Here is a 26,078-nt window from a genome sequence, read left to right as displayed (position 1 = left end):
AGACCAGGCCAGAATCTCTCTCTCTCAATCTCTCTCTCTCTCTCTCTCTCTCTCTCTCTCTCTCTCTCTCTCTGAATCTCTCTCTCTCTCTCTCTGTCTCCCCCTTAATTTCTTCCCTCTATTGTAAATAAACCACCATAAATTCCATTCTGACGTGAATATTTTCATATATCCAGTCCAACCATGAAATTTACCCCTTATACTTGTTCAAGAATATCTGGGCAGTTTTCTTTGATAATTTCTTATATTATGATGCCCTAACTTTTTTTTTTTCCTTATCATGGCTCTTAGGTAGTCCAATAATTCTTAAATTATCTCTCCTCGATCTATTTTTTAGGTCAGCTATTTATTCAATGAGATATTTCATGTTTTCTTCTATTTTTTCATTCTTTTCATTTTGTTTTATTGTTTCTTGATGTCTCATGAAATCATTTGTTTCATGTTCCTCAATTCTAATTTTTAATGTCTCATTTTCCTCTATCAACTTTTGGGTATTCTTTTTAAATTTCTTCTTCCATTGCTTTCATTTCTTTTCCTCACTTTTCCTCTGCCTTTATTGTTTTTGTTTGTTGTTGTTGTTTCTGTCTGTTCATTTTTTATAGGTAGGCTCTGTGATCTGGGAGGTTAGGGTACCCTCTTAAACTTTAGTCCTTCCTTGATGCCACCCTCAGCTTTGTATCTGGGTTTCTGCCATTTTTAGTTCTTCTAAGATGGTATGATGGCCTGAAAGCTGGGATCTTTGAGGGCCACCTCCCATTGCTGATCCAATTGACCACTGAGGGACTGATAGCAGAAATTCTCGCCTCAGGCTTAGGTGTAAGTTTTTGGTCTTATTATGGGCTTGATCTTGTAAGGCACACCATAGATTGGCTTATCCTTGGGGCTCAGTCTTGAGCTTTTAGTAAGAGGATTAGGAACATACCCCTATTCCTTTGGGTCTACCTGGGATCTATGTCCTCACCATCAGCCCAGACTGGGACTCTTGGATTCACTCATGGCCCAAAGAGATCAGGCTGCTTCAGGACAGACTGCCCTAGGCTGGAATTCTATACTTCACTGCAGATTTGGAAATTCAAGGGGTATAGGTTGGTTGAACCTCTATTTGCCCAGGTAGGGTCTCAGGATCTGTGTGTTGGCTTGAGCTTGGGTTCTGAACCAGGAACAGCAGAAGTAGGGTCGGGGTATGTGGCTTGCTCTGCACTGCTTGCTATAGTCTCCTGCTGACTGTGCTCCCCTCTCATCCCAGTGCCCCAGATGTTCTATGCTTTTCTCTTCTTGAAAGTTGTTTTTCTGTCTCCTTGTTGGTTCTTTCACTCCTGTATTCATTTTGTGGTGTTATTTTAAGATTGGCTGGAGAGGATTCTCATGGTGACTTTGAGATTCTCTCCTACTCTGCCATCTTGGCTCTGCCTCCCTCTCTCTCTCTAGTCCAATAATTCTTAAATTGTCTCTCCAGGTCAGTTGTTTTTTCAATAAGATATTTCATATTTTCTTCTTTTTTATTGTCAGTATTGTTTCCTGATAACTCATGAAGTCATTAGCTTCTATTTGCCCAATTCTAATTTTTAAAGAGTGAATTTCTTCCATGACCTTTTGATCTTCCTTTTCCATTTAGTCCATTCTATTTTTAATAAAACTCTTTTCTTCATTGATTTTTTTTGGTCTCTTTTTCCAGATCAATTGTTTTTTAATAAATTATTTTCATTGGATTTTTGTGCCTCTTTTTTCAACTGACCAATTTTGATTTTAAGCAGTTATTTTCTTTTAGCATTACTTTCATTTCCTTTTTCCCACTTTCCCCATGTCTCTTTTATTATTATTATTTAAACCTTTACCTCCTGTCTTAAAATTAATACTGTGTATTGTTTCCAAGGCAGAAGTGTTCCATCTCTCTTGTTTGAATTCTGAATTAATTTTTGAGTTCTTTCAGTACCTGAGACCAATTCCCATTTGTTTTTTGTTTTGTTTTGTTTTTTAATTTTTGCATATGGTTGCTTGGATCTCAATGTCTCCTAATGACTCTTTGCTTTATCTTTGACTTCACAGAAATTTTCTATAATAAGGCGTTATTTTTGCTGTTTGCTCATTTTCTCAGCCTTAGTTTGCCTGTGGACTGTCAGTTCTGAATGCTGCTGATTCTGTCTCCTCTACTGATGGCTTACAGGACTCAGCACTCTGAGCTATTTTGCCCTGGAGCTACTGCTTCACTGCAGTGCATGCTTGAAAAGGCCCAGCAATATGGACATCCAGGTCTCACTGTGGGCTTGTACCTGGGCTTGGGACTTCAAGGGGTGGGGACAGGATGGGGAACGTTCTATTGTTGGTATAGGCAGGGTCTCAGGATCCCAAAGTTGGCCTATGCCCAGGCTGAGAACCTGCTATAGTCGGTGGGGAGTAGCTGGCCAGGACTCCTCTTGTGTGCAGTTTTACTTCTGGTTCCCCCTTATCCAGTGAAAATCAACTCTCTTTGCCTAACTTTCAAGTTTTTTTTCCTTCTCACTCTGTCTTGCTGTTGGTTTTTGACTCCTGTTATTTTGAGATGTTTTAATGATTGTTTTGGAAGGATTCTCAGAGCAATTTCAGCTTTTGCTACTACTAAGCCACCATCTTTCTGTTCTCATAAAAGAAACTATAAACCATTCTCAGTAAACTATTTTACATGTAATTAATACTTTATATGCCTCAATATAATTTAAATTCTATGAGAGCAGAGATTGTATCATAATCTGACTTTTCCTGGAACATACTAGAGGCTTAATTAATGTTTGCTGATAAACTGATTGATTTTTGTCTATTGAAACCTGTCCTCACATAAATATTTGGGAGAATATAATCAGTATTTATGTTGCCAATGACATCAAAGGTGCATGGGGAAAATAGGATCTGTTGAACTGTGAAAGGAACAAACAAGGACCAATCTAGAATACAAATTACAAGTTCCACTGTCCCAAGTCAAAGACTTCTACTGAATAAGACCAGAAAAATACCAAGTAGTTGAATCCAGTTCCTTTGAAATGAAATGTTCAAGGCTAGGTCTAACCCAGGATGACTCTGAGGCTTAAGTCTTTGGGGATTTTGGAATTTTTTCTGATCGCTTTATGTCAATAAAGTCATACTTCTATGTTTCACACCATTACATCTGAGGGAGTTGAGGAAGTTTCTGAAGGCTATGCTCTAGGACAGAAGTTTTTGCAAGTCAACCAAACTGAGAAGGATTTTAGTATGGGCCAGTAATAGTGTATACCTTTATTTTCTGAGGAACAATATAGCTAAATGTTTGACTTATTACCAGAAGGTTGTACCTTAGGTAATGCAATGCAATTCATAATATCCATCTATTAACACATATGGAGGTTATAATCTACATGGAAGAAGTAGTCACATGAACAAAATCACCAATCTTTAGAAGTATTTAAAGTACTAAGACATGTTTGGAGTCCTAGAACATCAAAACTATCACAACCTAAAGCCTAGGCTAGACCTCCTCTGGCTGTTGCTGCTCCAGATTACAAAAAAAATACCCTGTCTTCAGAGCAAAACAAATTTAGACCTGAATCCTGCTAGGATGACTCTAGCACAAAGGGTCATGGAAACTTTGCCTTAGGAAATCTAAACATGTCTTAAAGTGATTACCCTAGCTTCAACTTCATTTTATTTCATGCTGAGACTGACAAAGAAGGAACATTATTTATGAAAATCCTCACTACAAATCTGATGCCTTCATAATGGGCCCTTAAAATTTATGACTATTTAATTGTATCTTAACCATTTATTTTCCTATCTATATTTATAAACACTCTTACTTTGAAATACATAAAATGAAGTCTATTTAGTATAGGGAGGGGAGGGAGAAAAGTATCCCTAAAATATAATAATTAGTTTAGTAAATGATTAAAATATACAATCTGCAAACTGACTCTACATCCTCTAATAAATCATATTAATTCTGTATAATTTTTTAATTGACTCTATTTGCCAATGACCAATTTTGTCCTGTAACTAAATCATGGTTGTCTCTAAATTTATTTCAGAAATTTAGCTATCCTATAATGAGTTAAGTTTAGAAATTCAGTTCTCTTGTTAATCATTATAATATTCTTTTGTCAAGAAAAATTGTTATACATACATATATATATATATATTCATGTGTATATATATCAGAAAATCTGGCCTGTTATCTTTATATTACAATGATTTCCTTCAAGGATGTCTGATTTGTTATCCAAAGAAGTCTGGTCCACTATATCTAAGTCTACAGATAGACTCAAACAATGAACATTTCTTAGTCATAGGAGAGAAGCAATAAATTGTTGCTAATCCTTCATTCCTAATTTCTAATTAATCATATTGTCCTCCATTCCTTAGCTCTGTAACCAATCATACTGATTTTGCCCTTTATGACACAGAGCTCTTCTAATTAATCATAACTTATTTCCTACCTAAGAAGTCTTATTCTTTGTCCTGCACTTCCCTAAAAACTATAAAAAGGTGGCCATTCCTCAAATTGGGGTCTTAGCTTTGCTGGGGAAACTCAGATTCTATTTATTGGTTAATTTGTGCTTTACTAATAAATTAATGATGCTTAGAACTTTGTGCCTCAGTTTACTTCCTTTTAATTATAGCAATCTTTAATTGTTTTTTAACATTACAAATCTATTACTAAATGATAAAGTAAACTTAAAATATCTCAAACTAGTGGCCTGAAAATTCTATGCCAAAGAAAAATTAAATAAATTAACTTACCCTAAAGTAGATGTCTGTATTTTAGAAGAACCAGAAGATTTTTTATATCCCTTTTTTAGTCAGACCAATGATAGATATCAAATCCAAAAACAAATTGTTTTTTTTTAAATTTACATAAACTTAAATAAAAAACCATTTAGAAGGAAGGTAACAGAGTAATTAAGTTTATCTTATTTTTTTTCTGCTTAGATTCTTGATTAATGTAACCAATTCTGCCTCTTCTCTTCTCAATAAGACAGCTGACTAGTCTCTTTCTATTTGTATCAGAACCATCAAGATGCAAGTTAAATGGCAGGCAAATTGCTATCTGTAAATTATAGGCTAAAATAGTCTGAAAGTTAAATATTGATGACTCAAAAAGCTGAGCAGGATGTGAGCATGATTCTGGTACCACAGATGTCCACTTTTATTCTGAAAACGGCTGGGGTTTTCTAAGTCATCACTGAACACAGTAAGGATGGCTTGGGATGATAGCAATGCAGCAGCAGCAAATCAGTTAAGGGCTGGCAAACTCATTTTTCCTAATTCATTTTTAAAAGGAGAAGTCTGAACTAAGTAAGCTGTCATGATTTTCTCACATACTGACTCACACTTTTGGGCAGGCCACCTCAACCAGTGGTACTGATAGAACCTCTACTCCTGATGTCTTTCTATTGCTGAACAATTGCATGAGCCATTCTCTCAGATTTAAAATGTGCCCCTTTCTTCATATCTGGTAAAATTCTTTTCTTTCATGGCTCAGAGAAGATGCTCTAAAACTTTTAAAAATCTCTCCAGGCAAAAGTGACCTCTCCCTTGCTCTATCAGATTCTAAATCGAATTACATTCATATGTATACATGTCATATCCCATAGATTGTAAAATATTTGAGAGCAAGGAAATGTCCGTTTTCATCTTTGTAATCATGGCACCTAAGTTCCTTGAAATTAGTAAGTTTCTACTGAATTGAGTTGAAAAACTCTTAGTAAATGGGAAGCATGTAGCTCAGAGTAACTGTGACTATCTATAGTTTTTCAATCTAGATACAAACCAGACTTTGTTTAATAGTGAATATACTGACTATGGCAGAAGAGATAAAGGAACTGATTTCTACTTCTAAAACTATTTTACGAAGGTTATTTGTACTCATCTTTTTAAAATCACCAGATAAAATATATCTGATATTTAAACATATATAATATTTATAAAATTATATATGATTAATGTTTTATATTAGAATTATAACATTATACTCAGTAAAACTGTATATATAAATATAATAAAGCAACATTAATTAGAACAGTTAAATGCATTTTTAAATGCATTTTAAGTAGCATCAAGTAGCAATAATAATCACAGGGAATAAACAAAATAAAATGACCTAAGAGGGAAAACAGAACATTCTGTAAACTATAAAAGCTTTAAAAATGAAACTTACCTAGTACCTTACCCTCAATTATAACTCAAAAATATTAGAAATACAAATGAGGCCTTTTATATCTCCTGCTAAAATCAGTGCATCCACTATTAAATCAGTCCCAGACCAGGAGGTGAAGTTTGAACTTAGACTGAAGAGAAAAGGGTATAAGCATTTATACAGCACCTGCTATGTATCAAGCATGGCACTGGGCTAAGCAGTTACAAATATGATCTCATCTGATCCTCACAACAATCCTGGGAAGTAGATGCTGTTAATATCTCCATTTTCCTGTTGAAGAAACTGAAGCAGAGTTAAGTGACTTGCCCAGAGTTATAGAACTAACAAGTGTTGATGATGGATCTAAATTCAGGTATTCCTGACCTCAGGTCTAATGTTCCAACCATTGAGCAATTAGCTGCCTCATGCTAAATGTAGATAATCTCAGTGATCTTATTCTACCAACTTCTCATTTTCTATAAAAATTTCAATTCGATTGGGCTGAAATTAATTAAATTAGCCACAAGTTCCAAAATACATGTTCCTCCATCATTACTAACTGACTCTGAGAAGACAGTAGAATGGGGGCTTGAGATGGCAGCACTAGACACTTCCTCAAACTGACTTGCTACCCTGGGAACCCTGAGGGATTGCACGTGTCTTTCTAATGCAGTTATCTCATCCCTACAACTGCTGGAAGGGGGTAGTTCTGCTCTGGGAAACCAGCCTGCTATTGTGCTTGTGATATAACATAGTTGTCCAGGGTCTGATGACATTTGTTCTTTCTCTTCTAAATCACTATCCTTTTCTCTTTCCCTTTTGTCCTCTCTTACACTTTCCCTCATTTTGATTCTACAAATCTCTTTTTCTCCCAAACCTTTATTCTCTTCCTGTTTAAACGGCTATTGCATAGAAGTGAACCATATTGTTTATTTGTTTTATTTAGTGAATTAGAATTTAGAGCTGGAAGGCATCACTAATCCATTCCCTTCATCTTACTCATGAGGAAGGTAAAGTCCAGGGAGATGCTAAGTAACTAGTGATGTAATATGGATAGTAAGCTTCAAAAGTAGGATTTAAACTCCCAGCCTCTAACTCCAGATTCACTATTCTTTGGTGCAGAAAGGAAAAAAAAAGTTCCCTACTAACTTCCTGTAAATTCCATCAAAGCCTGGAGAATCAGCCTCATTTAATAAACATTTCTGAATTATCCTTTTGACTAGACAGAGAAATGAATAATTTACAAGTGCTTTAAAAAGACTTGAACTCTTAGTACATCCCCTTTCCCCTCAGGTATGAGATAAACTTTTATGTGACTCAAACTCATTTATGTTTTTTGCCTACATCACAATGATTTCTATTCTCTGAATGCTTTTCTACTGAATATAATGCTCACCAGTCTCTTTCCCCCATAGTATCTTTTAATCACTATTTTACGAAAGCACCCATTATTTAAAAAACAATTTTTTAGGTTTTCATTTCATTATATGGAATGGAAAAGTAAATACAGTAAGAATGAAAAAGAAAAAAATGGTTAATAAAATGGGTCTTTAAGGAAGTATTTTTAAATTGTCTAGGGATAACAGCAGACTATTAAGCCAGAAATTTAATGGAAGAATGAATTTATTCTCTTACCTATGGAGTTGAATATATTCTCTAGGTCTGTTTAGCAGGTGAAGGAATCTGTCAACAATCTTGTTTTTTCCTACACCCTGTAATTAAACAGAAAAAGTAATAAAATATTTTTATATTTAAGGTATCTTCAAAAGGCAAACCTCAAGTTTTACCATATCAGATTGAATCCTTTTTGAAAATGCATATTATACATATATACACATATGTTACAGTAAATCATACTGGCAATTATATATACAATAATATAGATACATCCTGTGTATTTTAAGACTTTCACATTTATTTTCTTGCCACATATTTTTTTGAAGGAGTGTATATACATTTGCTATTTCATTGGTTGAAAGAATTCCTGAGTAAGGAAATTCCCTCTAGAAATACAGATTGGTACTTGGCAACTTCTAGATTAGAATGTTGCTTAGGCCACTGAGAGCTTATGTTTTTCCTAGGGTCACACAGCAAATATATATCAGCAATGGAACTTGAAACCAGGTCTTCTTGTCTCAAAGACAGAATTTCTTTTCACTATTACCATCCACATTACCTCTTTTACTGATCTAATTTTTACAAAAATCCTTTTGTATTGAATTTTGGTAGTTCCTATTTTGAATTTCATGTTCTAAATAAAAGCAAATACTGCATCAGGAGAAATTAAGTGAACATCTAACAGTCGTCATTCTAATCACTTTTCTTGCCAATTTATAAAACCTTCAAAGTACTGTTTTCAGTTACAAAAGGGTAGCTATCATTATGTTTTCTTTTTCAACATTCCACCCTTATTCCTACACCTTATTCTAATTCTACAAAAGTCTGGTGAGATAAAAGCATATCCCATGTTCAAAACAAAGTAAATCTTAACTATACATGTTCTTTCTAGACCTACTCTCATTTCCTTACCACATGCAGTTTCAGAGAAGATGCTGTTGTTTTATAGGAAACAGAAAGGAGCAGATTAAAAAAGGAATCCACCCCCATGCTTTTTCCATTTTCAAAGTTCCAACCTTAAAGGTGGAATACAGCTGATAAAGGGTAAGATTTTAACAAGGAAACATATATGGCCACGGCAAGAAGAAGGTATCTAAGGATAGATTCCAAAGCTAGGTTCTGTATGGTAACTGGCAATTAATGCTTCTTTCTGGATGAACTTGCTTATATGAAATCTCTCTTAAACCAAAGTGAATTTTGGGCATTTAGGCTCTCAGTTTAGAAAGGCCCTTTGAATCCTGGGAAGCACTGCTGAATGATTTCCTTTAGGAAAGTTTTTGGAAGCAGAAAATATACTGAAGACTACTTAGAAACTCTTGTTATTTGGCAATTCTTTATCCTAAAAAGATATAGGTAATAAATCATGGCTCCATAATTTTTCCAAAATATGAGTAAAAAATTATATTGCAACAAAAGAATGGGCTTGAAGTTTTGCTTCTTCATAATAGTATGGCTCCTTTTCCATCAGCGACTATTTTAAAAAAAGAATTATAATCTTTCAGAACTAGAGGATGATGGATTTATATATCAAAAGAAACTTAACATTACTGTAGGTATAAGAAATTTTCAGATAGCATTTATTTCATACCATCTCCCTGCCCACTCCTCCAACCCTACCCTCACCCCCATTTTAAAGACAAGAAAACTGCAGGCCAGAGAAAACATGACTAATTAGTGGCTGGGGATCACATTGCTTCACCCACTACTATACCCAATTCAGTTTTAGAACCATTTTTGTATGCTTTAGTTTGGGAGTGACTCCCCCTCAAGACCTATTATGGTTCAGTCTCAGACCTGAGCCATTTCTAGGCAAAACTCTTGAAATTTAACTTACTTTTCAGTCCACAACATAAGTTCTGAGGCTGAATGAATGGTACTGCCACTAGAAGAAATGAGGACTTTTTGTGAAATCCTTAATCTTAGGTAACAATGATAACCTTTTCACAGGGACACAGTACAGGTCCTTCTGGAATATTATTTTGAATTTTAAAGAGGTGGATGACTTGTTAATGAACAGTTTATAAAGATGTCCCTCTCTTTGAGACTGTTAAAAAGGAGCCAGGTACAAAACATAGTTGCAGAAATAGATAGTTTTTGTGCTTTATGAGGATTATTTCATAGAAGACAATATACTTATAAATTATTTCTAAGAAATGTGTGCAAACTTAAAAGTTCTAGGTAAACTGTTGGATGAACATGTACATTATCAACAATGAGAAACTGGGAGTCTGGAAAATTAAGTATAAACTCTGGGCAAAGATGAATTGCAATGACAATTAGGATTTCCACTTTAAGGTTTCCTTTTAAGCTGGCAGCAGTGGCAAGTACATGAGGAGGTTAAACTAATGAGAAAAAGGGTAGAGAATGGATCAGGTTCTACCTTTCATCTACAGAAATTGCATGAGCTACCAAAATTAAGAGCAAAACTTGTTAACTCCACAAAATATGAGAAGATGATTTTATCTTTCAGAGATCTTTGTTTAATATCTAAATACAACTAAATCTAAAATAATTTGAACTCTAGTAAAGCATCATAAAAAAGAAAATATTTGCATGCAAAATATAAATATGTAAGTTTTAAAAAGCATGTTGCAGTAAAAGAAATGAAAGTAGATATTTAACTAAGAAAACAAGACATCAGAAAAAAAAACAACTAAAAAACTCCCCACAAACCATAAAATGCTTCTTTGGGTCAATTTGAAGTTAAAGTGGGAAAGAATTTAAAAGGAAGAGAACACCATCACTCAGAGACTAAGATTAGGCAATGAAAGAAGACAACTTGAATACTTTCCAGAAACTCCTTGTACAATTTATCAAAATTCCTAATGACTGATGAGAAGAGGAACCCAGGCAGGGCATTTACACCTATTTATTTTACCACATTTGTGAATTTGTGAATTTACCAAAATGGAGTAAACAAGTACCTACCATTTTTTAGCTCTGTTAACCCTTTTATTACTTACCCTTTGGTCTATTTATTTCTTCTGTTTTGAGAATCATGAATGATTCTTTGGATTTGATTCATTATTATATTGGTTAAAGATTTTCCCTATACTGTATCAAGCATGGATCATTTCACTGGAAGGGTGCTATATAAATTAAATAACATTTTAAAGAAAGCTGTACCATGGCAGATGAATCACAGGTTTACATTTTAAAAATTATACAATGTGCCTTCCTATTCTTTGAAGCAATAATTTTTTTCTTTAGCTATCTTTAAAAAATTTATTTAGAATATTTTTCCATGGCTACATGAGTCATGATTTTTTCCACCCCTTTTCCTTTCCCCCTCCCAGAGCTGACAAGCAATTCCACTGGGTTATACATGTATCTTTGTTCAAAGCCCATTTCTAAGCTATTCATATTTGCAATAGAGTGATCCTTTAATGCTAAAACCCTAATCATATTCCCATCTAACCATGTGATCGATCATATGTTTTTCTTTTGCGTTTCTGCTCCTACAGTTTTTTCTCTGATTGTGGATAGCGTTCTTTCTCATAAGTCCCTTAGAATTGTCCTGGCGGAAAAATCTATTACATTCAATTTTACCATAATGTCTTTGTGTATAATATTCTCCTGGTTCTTCTCATTTGAAACAATATTTTGAGATGTTTAAAAGAATATTAAATTATGATGAATGTAGAGTCTAAATTTTATACCACTTAGTAGCTTAGTTATTTAGCAAATTAATCTTTCTGGGTCTCAAATTAGTTACCCGCAGAATTATAGAGTCAGATTAAATAGTCTCTGAAGTCTCGTCTAGATATAAGATTCTATTCTAAGAAAAGCAGAAACTGAGGGTCAGAGCAAGCCTTCGAAGAAGCAAAGCCTCTACATCTATAGGAAGGGCAAATAAAATGGGTGTTAGATAAGTGTAGGATGCTCTGAATCCTATAGCAGGAATATCTGGGAATCAGATAAGAGAGTGGATTTAACTCTCTGAAACTATATACTCAGATAAAAGTAGGAAGCAAATTCTTAAATGGTTGACCAATTTATGTTGATTTAAATCCACTTCACATGGATTGCCAAGAGTTTCATTGAAGAGACAAGAGGAACACTGGTTAGGGTCATTGAGAGCAAAATAATTAATTGAAGGACTGAATGAAAAGAAAAACTAGAATAAAGGGCCTTGTTACATATAATTTTTTTTGTTGAATATAAGGGGAATATTCTTCTATTTTGTTATGTTATAGTACAAATATTATTCTATAAGATTTAAAGACTATGCATCTTAGACTCCTAGATTTTCCCATATAATTACTACAATTTAGTAGAGGTCATTTTCTGTAACATAGACATAAAATATACATATACATACACATACACACACACATGGAGAGAGAGTTTATAAAGCATTTTCCTTGAAAGAACTCTGTGAGAAATAGATAGAGAATTCTTTCCTGTTGAAAGAAGAAACTGGGTGTCTTTGAAGTTGAGTGGCTGGCATAAGGAATCATTGCTAATAAGTGTTGGAGCCAAGTCTCAAATCTAGGTCTTGTAGTAGACATCTTCAGGGAATTAATAGGAACCCTTAGCCCTTGTGGCACCTAATCCATCAAGTATAAATAGTGAAATCTATATTCTGATGATCCATCAATCAGTTTGGGAGAGATGTGGATAATAAATTAGTGATATAATTCTAGCAATAAGACATTGGTATCATCAAAGCAGCTAATAAGTATTGCTAAACAAATCAAAGGAATCTAGTGTCTGAGAAAACAAAATGCAGACCCAAAATACACAGGAAAGAATTGTTAAGGAAACTTACACAGACAAACTGACTTAGGAGAGAGAGTAGTAAAGAATATTTACATATTTCCACTATTTAAGCCACTCAATTTTAATGGCAGAAGATTTGAGGAGGAAAGAATAATCATTTCCTTGGATGAAACTGAATGCTTCACAGCCAAGGGACTACTCAGCTTCCAGAGTCAATGGAAGAATACTTTTTAAAAAGATTAATTCCTTGTTGTCACTCCAAGCTAGAGCTAAAATGTGAAACATTTATGGCCAGATTATTCAGTATCTCAGCAGGCACCAGATACTCCTTCATAGGACACAAAGATTTTTTCAGCTGCCACACTCTGTTAATAGTTTTTTACTATGGTTAAATTTAAATGTCTGGTTATTTTGAAAACAAGCTGAATTCAGTCAAGCAATATTCAGTTGCCTTAAAAATTACTGGTTCTTTTACACAATTCAACCATTTCTTTTTAAAAGTAGTTTGTGCCTACTGATACAAGATTGGAAAAGTTTCTCTTTCTCAATTATTCTTGTTTCACAAATATTTATCTAGTGTCTACTATGTGCAAGGCTAGGTAATGGGGGAGGATGAATGGTATACTAGACTACCTCTGACCTCAAGGAGCTTACAACTACTAGGGGAGACAAGACATAAACAAGAAATACAAAGCAGGAGTCACAAATTCCATTAAGAGTGGTGGTTCCCCATTTACAGGAATTCCCAAGTACAAGATCACTTGTAGCTATTCATAATTGAATAGGCTTAGGAGGAAGGTAGCAATTGAGATGCTGAAGAGAATAAAGGGATAGAGAGTAGAATATGGCAGAAGGAACAAGAACAGTCTCTATCAAAGGGAAAGAAGGGTAGAACAACTTTAGTAAATAGCATATAATCTAATGTGCCTGGAGGAAACATAGGGTGAGATAATGGAAGAGAAATAAATGTGAAGAGTTGAAAGTTGGTCTGTCATCTTTATGCTCTTAAGTAGGAAGAAGAGAGTCCTTGAATATTTGTTAGCAGGAGAATAACAAAAATATAAAAAATTAGCATTTACACAGCACTCTAAGGTTTGCAAAGTACTTTACAAATGTTGCCTCCTTTTAGCTGCCCCACAACCTTAGGAATCGGATGCTCTTTTACAGATGAGGAAAGTGTGGCTGAAGATTTGGGACATGCACAGGATCACACAGCTAGAAAGTGTTTGAGGCAGAATTAGGACTGAAGTTTTTCTAGCCCCAAGTCCAGCAGTCCATCTATTTTGCCATCTAGCTACCACCAGAGCAGAAAGCAATCAAAGTAGTGCTTCCTAGGATTGCTATTTCTATTATGGATCAGAAGATTCCATGGGAAAGGGAAATAATAGGTAGAATAACAAATATTAAAATATGAAGAACAGACGTTAGAAAAGCTATTTTGTAAGAAAAGCTGAATGTAGCTTCTTTGTGGGAAAGGAGTGGTCTGGTAGGGCAAAAAAAAAAGAAAAAGTATTCATATAAATTCATTCAAAAACATGTTAAAAGTTGGCAAAATCTCACCAATTACTAGAATGAAAATGGTTACAATCATTATCACTTATTATTGGAAAGTCTTATAAAGCTTATAATTTAAGTTACTTCAATGTTTTATATCATCCAAATACCAAGTTCCTAACTTTGCCACGGATTAAGAATTACACAGTAATTTGTAGATAGATTTGCTTCTGTTAGGAATGATTGTATTTGTAAAAACTCTTATAGAAGCTATGAAAAAAAATAAACTTCAAATCATTATATGGAAAAATAAAGCATTAGAAAATATTAGATGAACTCTGCTCATTAAGTCTTTTTTCTTCTACTACATCTATCCAGTATTAGAGTAATTTTCAAGGTAGATAAAAACATTCTGATTACAAATATAAAATCTATAGCCCTGAGTTTTACTGAGTAAAAATGTACAGAAAAGCTCTTATTTTCAAATGTGAATGTTTAAATCAAACAGAAAGCATTTATGGAAGAGTGAAAGGCAAGTTTATTTTGGAGGAAGCATTTGGGGCAGAGAAAAAGGGCTCTCCTGAGGAAAAATGACCATTTCTTCTTTTTTCCCTTATACTTTGCCTGAAATAAATAGAAAGCAATGCTATGATCAGGAACAGCATGAAAGTTACAATTTGTATGAAGGCCTAAGTGCTGCTATAATTACAGTAGGAGGAAAATAATGTGTACTTCTCCTCTACTGCTGTGGTTCTATGATATTTATTAAGATAACTGAGTGGCCATTTGATGCATAATTTTGGGGCGATCCTTCCTTCCTATTTTGCCCAAAGGTAGCAGTTGCACATGACTTCCTGAAAGTGCCATATTCCAGGCTATCAATCCTATTCAGAATGTTGTCTCATGGTACAAGGGCTAAGAGAGCTTTGAACATTACTTTGCTGAAATAAGATACAAGCAGCAAGATTTTTTTTTCATTTCAGTATTTTGTTGTGATCTATAGTTTGTAAGTCTTTTAGCTACCCAGCACATGTGAATCTCATCCAGTATTGTAAATTCCTTGAAAAGATGGTGTTATCTTTGAGGAAAGGGTGTGTCTGAGTTTAAAATACCTCAAGTCAACAGTTGTTCTTTTTAATTCTCTCATTCTAAATGTTGCCATGGATAATAGAGCAAACTTACCAAGCACATCTAAATTTACAATTTTAACACTGTTTAGAAAGCTTCTTCCAGGGCTTTCTGCCAGTTGCTAGTTTGCAAACAGACAACAAAGTAGTCTATATCTATCTAATGGCAGTTTCATTTTTAAAGGGCATTCACTATAATTTGAAACAAAATACCATCAGCTCATTTTACAGACTCTAAGCTATTTAAGGGCAGGGATGATTTCATTTTTGGCTTAGTATCTCCAGTGCCTAGAACAGTACCTCACATATAGAGGGAGAGGAATGAAGGCTAGATTTCACTGATTTAGAGGACTCCCTCAACCATGTCTTAGCACCTTCTCTGCAAGTCTGTCTAAGAGGCTGCTTAGAATAAAGGCTGCATGGGGCCCACCACACACCTGAGTACAGCCCAAAAGAGATTACGCTCCAACTGGGAAAGGCTGAACAAAATGAATAAATAAAACAAAACAGAGATAATATGACATTTTAGAACCAAGTCAATATGCTGCCTGCAGAGATTTCCATGCATGGATTAGTGGTCCCCATTTGTGCTTGAATTAGATATCATTGGCCAAGGGTCACACAATAAGTATGTTTGATATGGGCCTAGAAATCAAGGTCTTTCTGGTTCCCAGGTCCATGCTCTATTCATTGTACCATAATATTTTTTGTAACTTTTGGTTTTCATATAGAGTAGGTAGGCACTTCATAAATGCTTGTAGATTCATTTTGAATATATTAGGTTAGGAATCCAAAGCTTCCCCCTCAGGTGGATTTTGGAGTGATGATCATCTAATATTTCACAAAGAAAGTGAGAAGTACTATTGGATATGGGTAATGGTTCACTGTGCTTTTAAAAAATCATATAAAAAGGTTTGCATTTCTGTTTCCAGATGGCTGTCACTTTATATGTAAATGATATTCTGACTATAGGAACTTAATGTTTGAAACCTTAAACTATCCTCTCTCCCCCCACCAACTTTTGCTTTTTTTGATTTGTTTCTATCATATTAAAAGGGAAGCAAATTTTGGGAATAAAGTACATAAAAAAGCCTTGGAATAAAGAGGGGAGAAGAAATGAGCCAGGGCATTTATTAAACTTTTGACAAGACATCTGTGCCAGTGATTACAATGGAGCACATAAGAATCAAATGAAAACTTCCAAATGAATTGGACTCTGATGGAAATGCGATCAAAGAGGCACAGAATGTAAAATCTTTTCTTGGCAGCCCTCTATTTCCCATCCCCTGACTTGGCTTCATGGTAGGCCAGTTGTCTTGGGTCTAGACATTATAAAAGTTTCTCTAAATTTAACTGGATATATTTCTGACAGCCTTGTTCTTGCTCTCACATAAAAAAAATGAAAGAGTGAAATCAATGGTACCCCCATCAACTCATGTTTTTTCTTATAATGGTGTCTTGAAAAGTTTCCTACTTCTGCAATGTGGCATATAGAAATTGAAGGAAAGCTAGAACTGGAACGGGTGAAAAGATGCTCTACTTAGCATCTTATACTAGAAAAGAAAAATGTTATGCTTGACTCAGATGGTAATACTTTTCTAATGAGTCCCAGGGATGATTCCAACTCTGTGCTCTTTTATGTCTATAAGAGTATATGTTTTTTTGCCTCAGATGGGAAGCAACACCAAGATCATGGGTTTCTGATGAAAGTATATCTTCTACTTAATGGATACAATCTTATAAGTGAAGGAATTCAGAAAATCTGATTGTGAATCTTTTGAAAGTCATCAAACCAAGTTTAAATTATTTCCAAAGAGCATTAGCTACATATATGGGCATTATTCTAAGAAGGTTCGTAACATAAGATACACATTCATTAATTCATTTTTATTGAACACCTAATTGAACACCTATTGAACACCAAGAAACAATAAGAAAGGCAAAGATGAATAAGACAGTCCCTTTTCTTCAAGGAGTTTATAATCTAGCAAAGAATAGGATGATAAATTCATAGATTTAGATCTGGGACCACAAAGGCCACATTTATTTCTTTTACAGATTTTTTTTGGGAAATAAAGTCCGGGGATGTTAAATGATTTGCCCCAGGTTATAACAGGTAATTAAATGGCTATATCATGGAAACTTACAAGAGAGGCAAAAAGTACAGTAGGAGTTCAAAGAAAGGATAGATCATTTTTCAAGTCTTCATGGAGAAGGTAACTGATAAACTGTTCTTTGAAGTAATGGTAGGATTGAAATAGGCAGGATGGAGAGCAAAATGAGGGAGGCTGTGGAAACAAAATGAATAGTTGGATGATGGAAAGTACATGGAGTATTTAGGAATGGCAAGTAGTTTAATTTGAATGGAGGAAAATAACTGAAAAGATATAAATTGACAATCTATTCTCAGGATTGAAAAGCTTTTATAGTTATAATCAAATTAAAACAAAGCCATTCTGAAAATGTACATAAAAGAGTAAATGCTCAATGTAAACATGCTCTTTTTTTTCTTTCTAAAGTTAAAAGTTCCATTTATGGAAGATGATAGCCAGCGATATATTTTCGGATTTCCTTCCTGGATTTCAAAAGGTGAAAGCAATCTATGTCATATAGTGAAAGAAATGAAGCATGAATCATTAAAACAATGCAGTGTTTCATTAACATGTTAAATGAGTTATTTAATAGTCATACTACATACACCAGAAGGCAGATATTTTTTGATGAATGAGAGAAATTCCAACTTTAGATACATTCCAATAAACCCAGAAGCATTGATCTCAATGAACATATAGGGGTAACTTTGACTTGACAATGTATGTATGATTAGTTTTTATCTTCCCACTCTATAGGTTCATAAAGAAATCAAAATTTTATTGTAGGAAAGCATATTATTTTTCCTATGTATGTATATACACATGATTATGTGTATTGTTCATATTGGCCATGCCCAAAACATTTTTTACTCACAAATTTTATTCATCAAGCAACAACAAAAAAGTCATGAATAAATATTTTGATCTGAATGTTATAGTTTCTCCTTTATGAAATCTGGTAAAATACCAAACACAGAGACTTCTTAACTTTTTCATTTTAAATTCCTATTGTTTACATTTTTCACTTTCTCTCTGAATCCTAAAATTTTGCATTCTTGCTCATACTGAAAGTGATCAGATTATACAGATCAATTCACCCTTAAGGGAAAGAAGAAAAAAGAGAGAGGCAAAGATAAGAAAGGTTTTTCTTTTTCTTACCCCCTTGTCCCATTTTTGTTTTTATGATATTTTTCTTTAGAGAGAGAAGAATGATTCCAAAATGGATCACAAGTTGTTGAAGGAGTCACCAATAGATGTTCCTCCTCCCACAGAAAACAAAAAATGAACTCTGAAGATCAGAAACGTTGTCTAAAACTTCTTTATGAAATGTCTAACCTGGATGCCTAAAGTAGAGAGAACAGAATTCCCCACAAGGCACATAGGGATTATTTCATCATTGGTGACCCATCAGTTAGATGATAAGTATTTATTAAGTGCCTACTATGTGCCAGGCACTGTCCTAAGGGCTGGGGATACAAAGAAAGGAATCCTTGCCTTTAAAGAGTTTGCAATCTAACGTAGGAGACCACATAGAAACAAACATGGACAAACAAGCTATATCCACACAGAGAGGAAAATTAAGAGAGGGAAGATAGTAGAATTAAAAGGCTATGAAAGGTTTTCTGTAGAAGGTGAGATTTTATTTGGGATATGAAGGAAACCGGGGAACCAGTAGGTAGAGAAGAGGAGGAAAAGTATTCCAGGTCTGAGGAGAAGCCAGAGACAAGGCCCAGAACTGAAAGATGGAGAGATATATTGCAGGATTCTCAGCACAGAAGCCAGTGTCATTAGACTAAAGAATTTGTGATGGAGAGTAAGGTGAGAAGATTAGAAAAGTAGAGGGCTGGGGTCCTAGGTTATAGATGGCACTAAACTCCAAACAGAGGACTTTGTATTTGATTGTGGAGATAACAGAGACCCACAGGAGTATTAGGGGGATGAATTGGAACAGCCTGCACTCCAGGAAAATCACTGTAGTGGCTGAATAGAGGAAGGACTGGAGTGAGAGAGGCTTGAGTCAGTCAGACCCTTCCCAGCAGCCTACTGCAATAATCCAGATGTGAGGTGGCAAAGGTCTGCACCAGGGCAGTGGTAGTGTCACAGAAGAGAGGAGTATATTTAAGAGAGATTTCCAAGGTAAAATTGGCAGGCCTTGACAACAAATTGGATATGGGTGGTAAAAGAGAGTGAGGAATTGAGGATAGCTTTTAGGTTATAAGCCATCTGGTGGTGGTCTCATTCAAGTCTCAGACTTGATCTCTTGTCTTGTCAGTACGTCACTCTATCCTCATCAGGCAGGACAGTGAAGTCACTGGCATTACAGGGAGACAGGCTACTTGGCTCTTTCCTCTGTATTCCTTTTATAGCCTGAGCTTTTCATCATTCAGCTCCTTTCAATGCCTACCCTCCTATGGTCTGGTGTCTTTAGATAACCCAAGCCACAGAATTCAGCAGCCCTACCTACCAAGACCTCTCTACTCTCAGGCTCCATGCTAGATCTACTTTTGGTCACCTCATACTAAAAGGCTAGCTGGATCAACACAGAAGATTTTTAACGGAGAGATTTGGCCCACATGGGAATAGATATCATTGTGGGGGAGTAAGACATAAGTTTGTATCTGCAAAGAATTTGGCCGCATGAGGGGTAAGACAAAGTCTTACGCATCCTTCTATCCTTCCCAGGGCCCCTATGTGGAAGGGCAAAATAGAGGATCATGGGTTTTGGAGCTGGGAAGACTCTTTCTTCAGGCACCCCCAGCCTATAAGTGAGATATAAAAGTGAAAGCGATTTGATAAGGTTGATACACCACAAGTAGCAAAGGCAGGATCTCTGATTCCAAATTCGGTGTTCTTTATATGCCATGCTGAACAGCAATTATATATCATTATAATGTAAAGGTAGTCTTGAGGGGAAGTGAGGCACAAGTAGTCATAAAGGCCTGGCTTCAAATTCTGATGACATCTACTAAATAGAAGACTGTGAACAAGTTCAGCTTTAATTTCATTACCTGAAGGGAAAATAACCCATGCAATACCTATCTCACCAGGCAGTTGTGAGGATCTAATGAAATCATATATGAAAAGCACTTAAAAAACACTAACATACTCCATATGTCTATTATCATAGCAGAAATGCAATTTTTGGTTTTGAGAATCAGGTGTTATTGATGATGGCACTAAGCCCTTTACCTAGGATTTATTAACATGGCACCATGTAAGTTTTCAGAACCTCCTAAACCTCCTCTTCTTTCAAGGAAGTGTATCTATTTTACATAAATTCAGATGCATCTCAAAGAAATTTACTAGATGCTGGTTGTCTCCATGTTGGAATTCTACACATGTGGGTTCTGGGGCTCTTAATAAATCACTTAAACACAATACTTGCTTTGATTCCAAATTTTAAAGAGCAAGCAAATCTCTATATGAACCATACGAAAAAAGTTACTGAAATAGTAGACTATAGTTCTGTAAATATAACAAGAAGATAACAGTAGTTGCTTAAACTCACCTGGTTACCAACCAACAACAGATGTTCTCCCAGAAGAAAATCTTTGAGCATATCTTCCATTAGTATCATGTGCTAAAGAAAGAGAGTAAATCAACTTCAAGTTAATAATGAATTATGGGCCAATGATCTTTTATTTGACATAGAAATTACTTTGAGGACAATGGAAAAAGAAAGTTCTCTTAACAGGTACCAAAAATTTATTAAAAAGATAATTATAAGCAAATAAATAAAATGTGCATAATCAATGAGGGCACTGATTTTGAAAAATTCTATTTCAATAATGCTAAATTAATTGGGAAAGACAAGTTTTCCAAGATGTTTGTACTTTAATTAAAATCTTCAGTCCTTAATTCAGTTTGTCTATTAAAAATAACAACTATTCTAACAGTGTTAACATCCCCATTTAGAGTTTGCCAAATTACTTGGGCTTTAATATATTAATTTTGAAGAATTACCTTTGATAAAGATGCTTATGCTAAATTAAGATGCTAAATGTTTACAAAAATACACATTAATTTATTCAAATGGTAAAAGTGATTATCATAAAATTAAAGTTTTTTTGTGAGCAAATTCTTCCTCAGGAGAAATCCCATTTCTCATCATCATATTCTGCAAATATGTTATCAGTAAGTAGGTCATTAGAGACTCTATCATAACATGCGATTTCCTCCTCCCTATGCCCTTTTTCATTCCTTTAAAAATTAGTAATTTGTAACTACTGTTTATACCAAGCCATCTTTTAAAGTATGACTTTGCTTTCAAAACAAAAATAGTAATTTCTGAAGTAACATTGAATATATTGAAATGCTTCACTTACAGTTCTTTAATCAATGTTGCTAATTTTGAGCAAAGTAAAATGTTCTTAGATACTTCAGTTGACTAGATTTATTAGACATTATTCTCCTCCAAGCACACTCTCAATCAGCCTAACTTGGCTTTCTTTCTGTTCCTCATTCATGACAAATCTTCTCTTCACGCCTTTACACTGATTGTTGCTCATGCTTGGACTCTCTCCTCATTTCTCTCTCTCATAATCCCTACTCTTCTTCATACCTTACTATATAGTTTTACATGCCTCCAGATCACCTTGTACCTGTGTTGTCTATACCCTTTGGAGGTAGAACCCTCTTCCATTTTGATTCAAAGTTTCCCAAGGACAGAGACTTTGTATCCATTCTTTGTATCCTCATTGCCCGGCATAAACTAGGCCACTGATGGTGAACCTTTTAGAGACTGAGTGCCCAAACTGCAACTTTCATGTGAACCCCTGCCTTACCCTGCACAGGGGAAGGAGGAAGCACTCCCATTGGGTTGCTGGGCAGAGTGGCAGGTGATGGGAGAAATGTCCTTAGGCACATGTGGAGAAGTGGAGCAGAGCAGCCCCCTCTGGCATATGTGCCATAGGTTCACCAACATTTTACTAGGTCCTTAATAAATGCTTCTAGATTGATGGAGTCAAGAGGAAAGTTGTATCATCTACTTAAGAACAGTCTCCACAAAAAATATACCCCTCCACAAATTCTGCTTTTATGAATTATGTAGTCAGGCTTTTGGTATTGAGTCTCTCTGAATTTAGCAAGGCTAGAAAACAGAAAATAGATCCAGTCTATTTCTAAACCCACACTTGAAGATTTTTCAGTTTGGGAGAACCTGGCAGAGTTGATGCTGTACTCTCCTGGCATAGCCATTCTAGGATTATCTCTATTCCACAATGAGTCACTGAAGCATAGCTTTAGTGGAAGACTCATTTGTAAAGATACAAAAGATGATGTGGTTGTTATTGTTTAAAGACTCCCTAAAGGAGCAAATTGGCTTAATTTTTTAAAAGCCCATGCTTGCACAAATGGCAATTAATGTTTCAAAATCTTAATCACCCACACCAAAGGAAATTTTTTCTTAAACATGATTGCCTTTTTAGCTGATTGGCTAATTATCAGGACTTCTTAGAAAGAGCTAAAAATGGAGCATAAGACAATTCCTGAGCCAACTTGATTTTAAAAGCCAAACAGTTAGATGGCATGTCTTCATTGTAATAGTATTTTAAACACTATTTGGTGCCTTTGATAAATATGTAACAGATTAATTTCCCTTATGGAATTCTTTTCCTACATAAAAACTCTCCTTAAGCCCCTACCATTTCCTTTGTCCTTTCTCACAGCAGATGATCTCACCTCCTACTTGCATAAAAATAAGGTTTTATTCACTCCTTTTGTTTCTGCATCAGGCATTTTTAGATAAACACCATGCCCAACATGCTCCAAATTGAGCACTTCCCTGTCACAAGGAAAAACAGCTATGTAAATACAATATAATTGCTGCTTTTGACAAAGTATGTAACATTTTGCTGAGAGATTCATCTTCTAGGGACCTGAAAAAAGATGAGGGCATCCACCATGAGTGCACTCATCCACAGTTCACTTCCTCTTAGCAAAGAGGTAAAGTATGGTCTTTGGAGGGTTCAGATTTGTAATTTGATCATATTTAATAGTTGCATATCCCCAATGGGTAATTCCCTTAACATTTCTATTACTCAGTTTCTTTATTTGTAAAATGAAGGGATGATAAAAAATAAATGCAACTCTAAATCAATAATGTGCAAGGCAATAGGCTAGGTACTGAACATAGAGAATTAAAATAAAAAATGGTCCCTCCCCTCAAGGAACTTACATTAAACTAGGGGGCAATAAAAGACATCTGTAGATAAGCAAATACAATACAATTTGAAGAGGGAGAGAGACTAGCATTTAAGTGGGTCAGGAAAGACTTTGCTTATGAGGTGACAGTTGAGCTGAATCTAGAATAGGGATTCCTTAGACAGGTTTCCAGAGGCCTCTGCAAAATTTTTATTTTTACTACCTTTAACTGAAATTTAGCATTTCCTTCCATTCAAAAATGAATTGAAAAAAAAAAGGACATTATTCTGAAGGGTCCTTAGGCTTTACCAAAAAAATTTATGACACAAATATTATGACTCTGCTTTAGCACAGTGTCAGGATTCTATGAGGTGGAAGGGAGGAAGATCTTTAAGATATGAGATATGATCTATATACAGAGGCAGAAGAAGGATTATTAAATTTGGAGCACAATTAGTAAGCTAATATAACTGGAAGGGGTTGGTTAGAGATTAGTAAAAACTAAATAAACATCTATAAAGGTAGGTGGAAGTTTGATTTGAAAGGGCTTTCAATACTAGGCTGTATTTTGTCCTAGAGGAATCAAGGAACTATTGAGGATTTTTAAGGGTAGTTATTGAGGATTTTTAAGGAGGATACTGTCATAATTTGACCTATGCTTTTGGGGGGGGGTGTTGGGGGAGATGGATTTTGGCATGTTGATTTCACTAATAAACGTATATGAGGAAACTCTTCCTACCAGTGCAAATTGGTTCTGCAACTTTATAGCCTGAGAAATGTCTCAAATGTTGAAAAGTTATATAACCTGCCCAGAATTACACAGACAGTATACATTAGAAGTGGGATTTAATTTAGGTCTTCCTGACCTCAAAACCATTTCTGTATAAGGCTACACACCCTGCAGCTTCTAAGATCTGTGCAACTGTATGGGCCATAGATTGGAGACAAAGAGAAACTGGAAGCTGGGTGACTGAAGAGAAGGGTAATACCAAGCAAAAGATAATAATGATATTTAGATTACATAAAAAGGCAACACTAAAAAGCACTCCGTAAGTCATTTAGTCATCTTGTATTGCAGTACTGATAAGCTCACACAAAAACCCAACATAGAGATAATTGTAGGTCACACATCGATTCCTTTTGCAGAAAGGATGAAGAGATAGAGAAATTCTGCTTTAACTTAGTGGACCCTTAAAATTAAATCAACATATACTTTAATATTCAGTGACTTCAATGTAAAGATGAACATGAGAGAAGGAAGGCAAAAATATGTTGGAAAACATGGTTCTGGTGTAGTAAAAAAGATAAACCTGTAAGTCCCATGTGTATATTGCCTCAAAACCCAGAACACTGCAGAATCCCTAAACACAATCCACATTTAAGAGTTTGGCTGAACTAGCTACACAGGCAAAACCAAATAGATTAAAAATGCCAATTGTCCACACTATCATATGCAGTTAGATGGGTAAGTCACTGAGCTGTTCCATAAGATATAGATAAATATATAAATGATATTGATATAACTTGGGCTGTTAGTAAGGACAATGGGAATGGAATAATAAGAGGATGTGCTAGATTTCTTTTTAAAAACTGGGCAATACTTTTAGTGACCCCAGCTTTCTCCCTTTTTAACATCAGTAAGTTTCTGGCATTGCTACATGGCTATGAGTTACAAAATGCCCAATTATCCAAAGAATTAAAGTTGCAGTTTACCCAAAAGGCAATAAAGAAGCCTATAGAAAGCATGAGGAAGCTGCAGCATATTATCAATAAAGAACTGTGCAGGGGAATTAACATAAAGTACCTGCCCAGGGAGATTAATTTCAAATAAATGGTGGGCTGATTATCTAGTAAGCAGACATAACCAATCGTGCATGCTTTACTGGTACTCAGGAAAAGACAATATATCTAGAGAAAGGTCACTAACAAAAGAGGTATTCCCTTACTTAGGACATGGACAACATAGCTGACACATTGGCTATGCTGTGCACCTTCAGAATGAGTCCTGAAATCTTAGGAATCACAAACCCATCAAAGCCAACATATACTTGATCTGGTGACATTGGCTGTTCCCCCATGAGACACTCCATCTCCAGCTCTGTATATTCTCTCTGGCTGTCCTCTGTGCCTAGAATGCTCTTCCTTCTCTGCTCTGACTACTGACCTCTCTGGTTTCTTTTTAAGTCCCCCTCTAAAACTCCATCTCCTATGAGGATTTATCCTGTATTTAGTTTACTTTGTATATATTGTTTGCATGCCGTCTATCCCATTAGAGTGGAAGCTCTTAGGAGGAAGAACAACATATAAATTTTAAATCAGTAGTATCTTTGCTTTTACTTTATTTTAGAAGAGCCTACAACATTGCCTTCAAATAAAAGACTGTTCCCAACTATATAAATAGGTGGGCAGTGGTAGTCTAGCAGGGGAAAAAAGTAGCAGAATACCTGAAGTGAAATAATGTTAGTAATGTCAGAGATCACCAGGGACCACCTGTTTGGGGGTCTGGAGGGGCAAGAAAGTAGGCAGGTCCAAGAGGGCTGATGGTGATCAATGACATGGACCAAAGATGCTAGAGGCAAGCAATGGCAACTTTATTGAGGGGTGTGAGGACCTTTATAACCAGCTGGGTTACTACCCAAACTTTACATATCCATGGTAACAGACACATATTTATGTGGTAACAGAGAACCTTCCATTTTGTATGGGGATTGAAGGATGACGTCTTCCTTATGGGGATAGGAGGAC

At 35.2% G+C, this 26,078-nt stretch overlaps 1 protein-coding gene across 3 annotated transcripts in view; it reads right to left on the bottom strand.

Moving 5' to 3' along the window:
* Window positions 1–26,078, bottom strand: part of VWA8 (von Willebrand factor A domain containing 8) — a 463,626-nt gene that overhangs the window by 206,554 nt on the left and 230,994 nt on the right. For all 3 annotated transcript variants that reach the window (XM_016425025.2, XM_007501527.3, XM_056807819.1), the window contains 2 exons: window positions 20,701–20,772; window positions 7,775–7,851 (listed from right to left, as the gene is read on the bottom strand). In XM_016425025.2, the coding sequence (XP_016280511.2) occupies window positions 7,775–7,851; window positions 20,701–20,772 (149 nt within the window). The remainder of the gene's footprint in view (window positions 1–7,774; window positions 7,852–20,700; window positions 20,773–26,078) is intronic.

This window comes from Monodelphis domestica, chromosome 8, assembly GCF_027887165.1.
Source record: "Monodelphis domestica isolate mMonDom1 chromosome 8, mMonDom1.pri, whole genome shotgun sequence".
In the NCBI taxonomy this organism is placed as follows: Eukaryota; Metazoa; Chordata; class Mammalia; order Didelphimorphia; family Didelphidae; genus Monodelphis; species Monodelphis domestica.
This window is presented reverse-complemented; position numbering and strand designations above follow the sequence as displayed.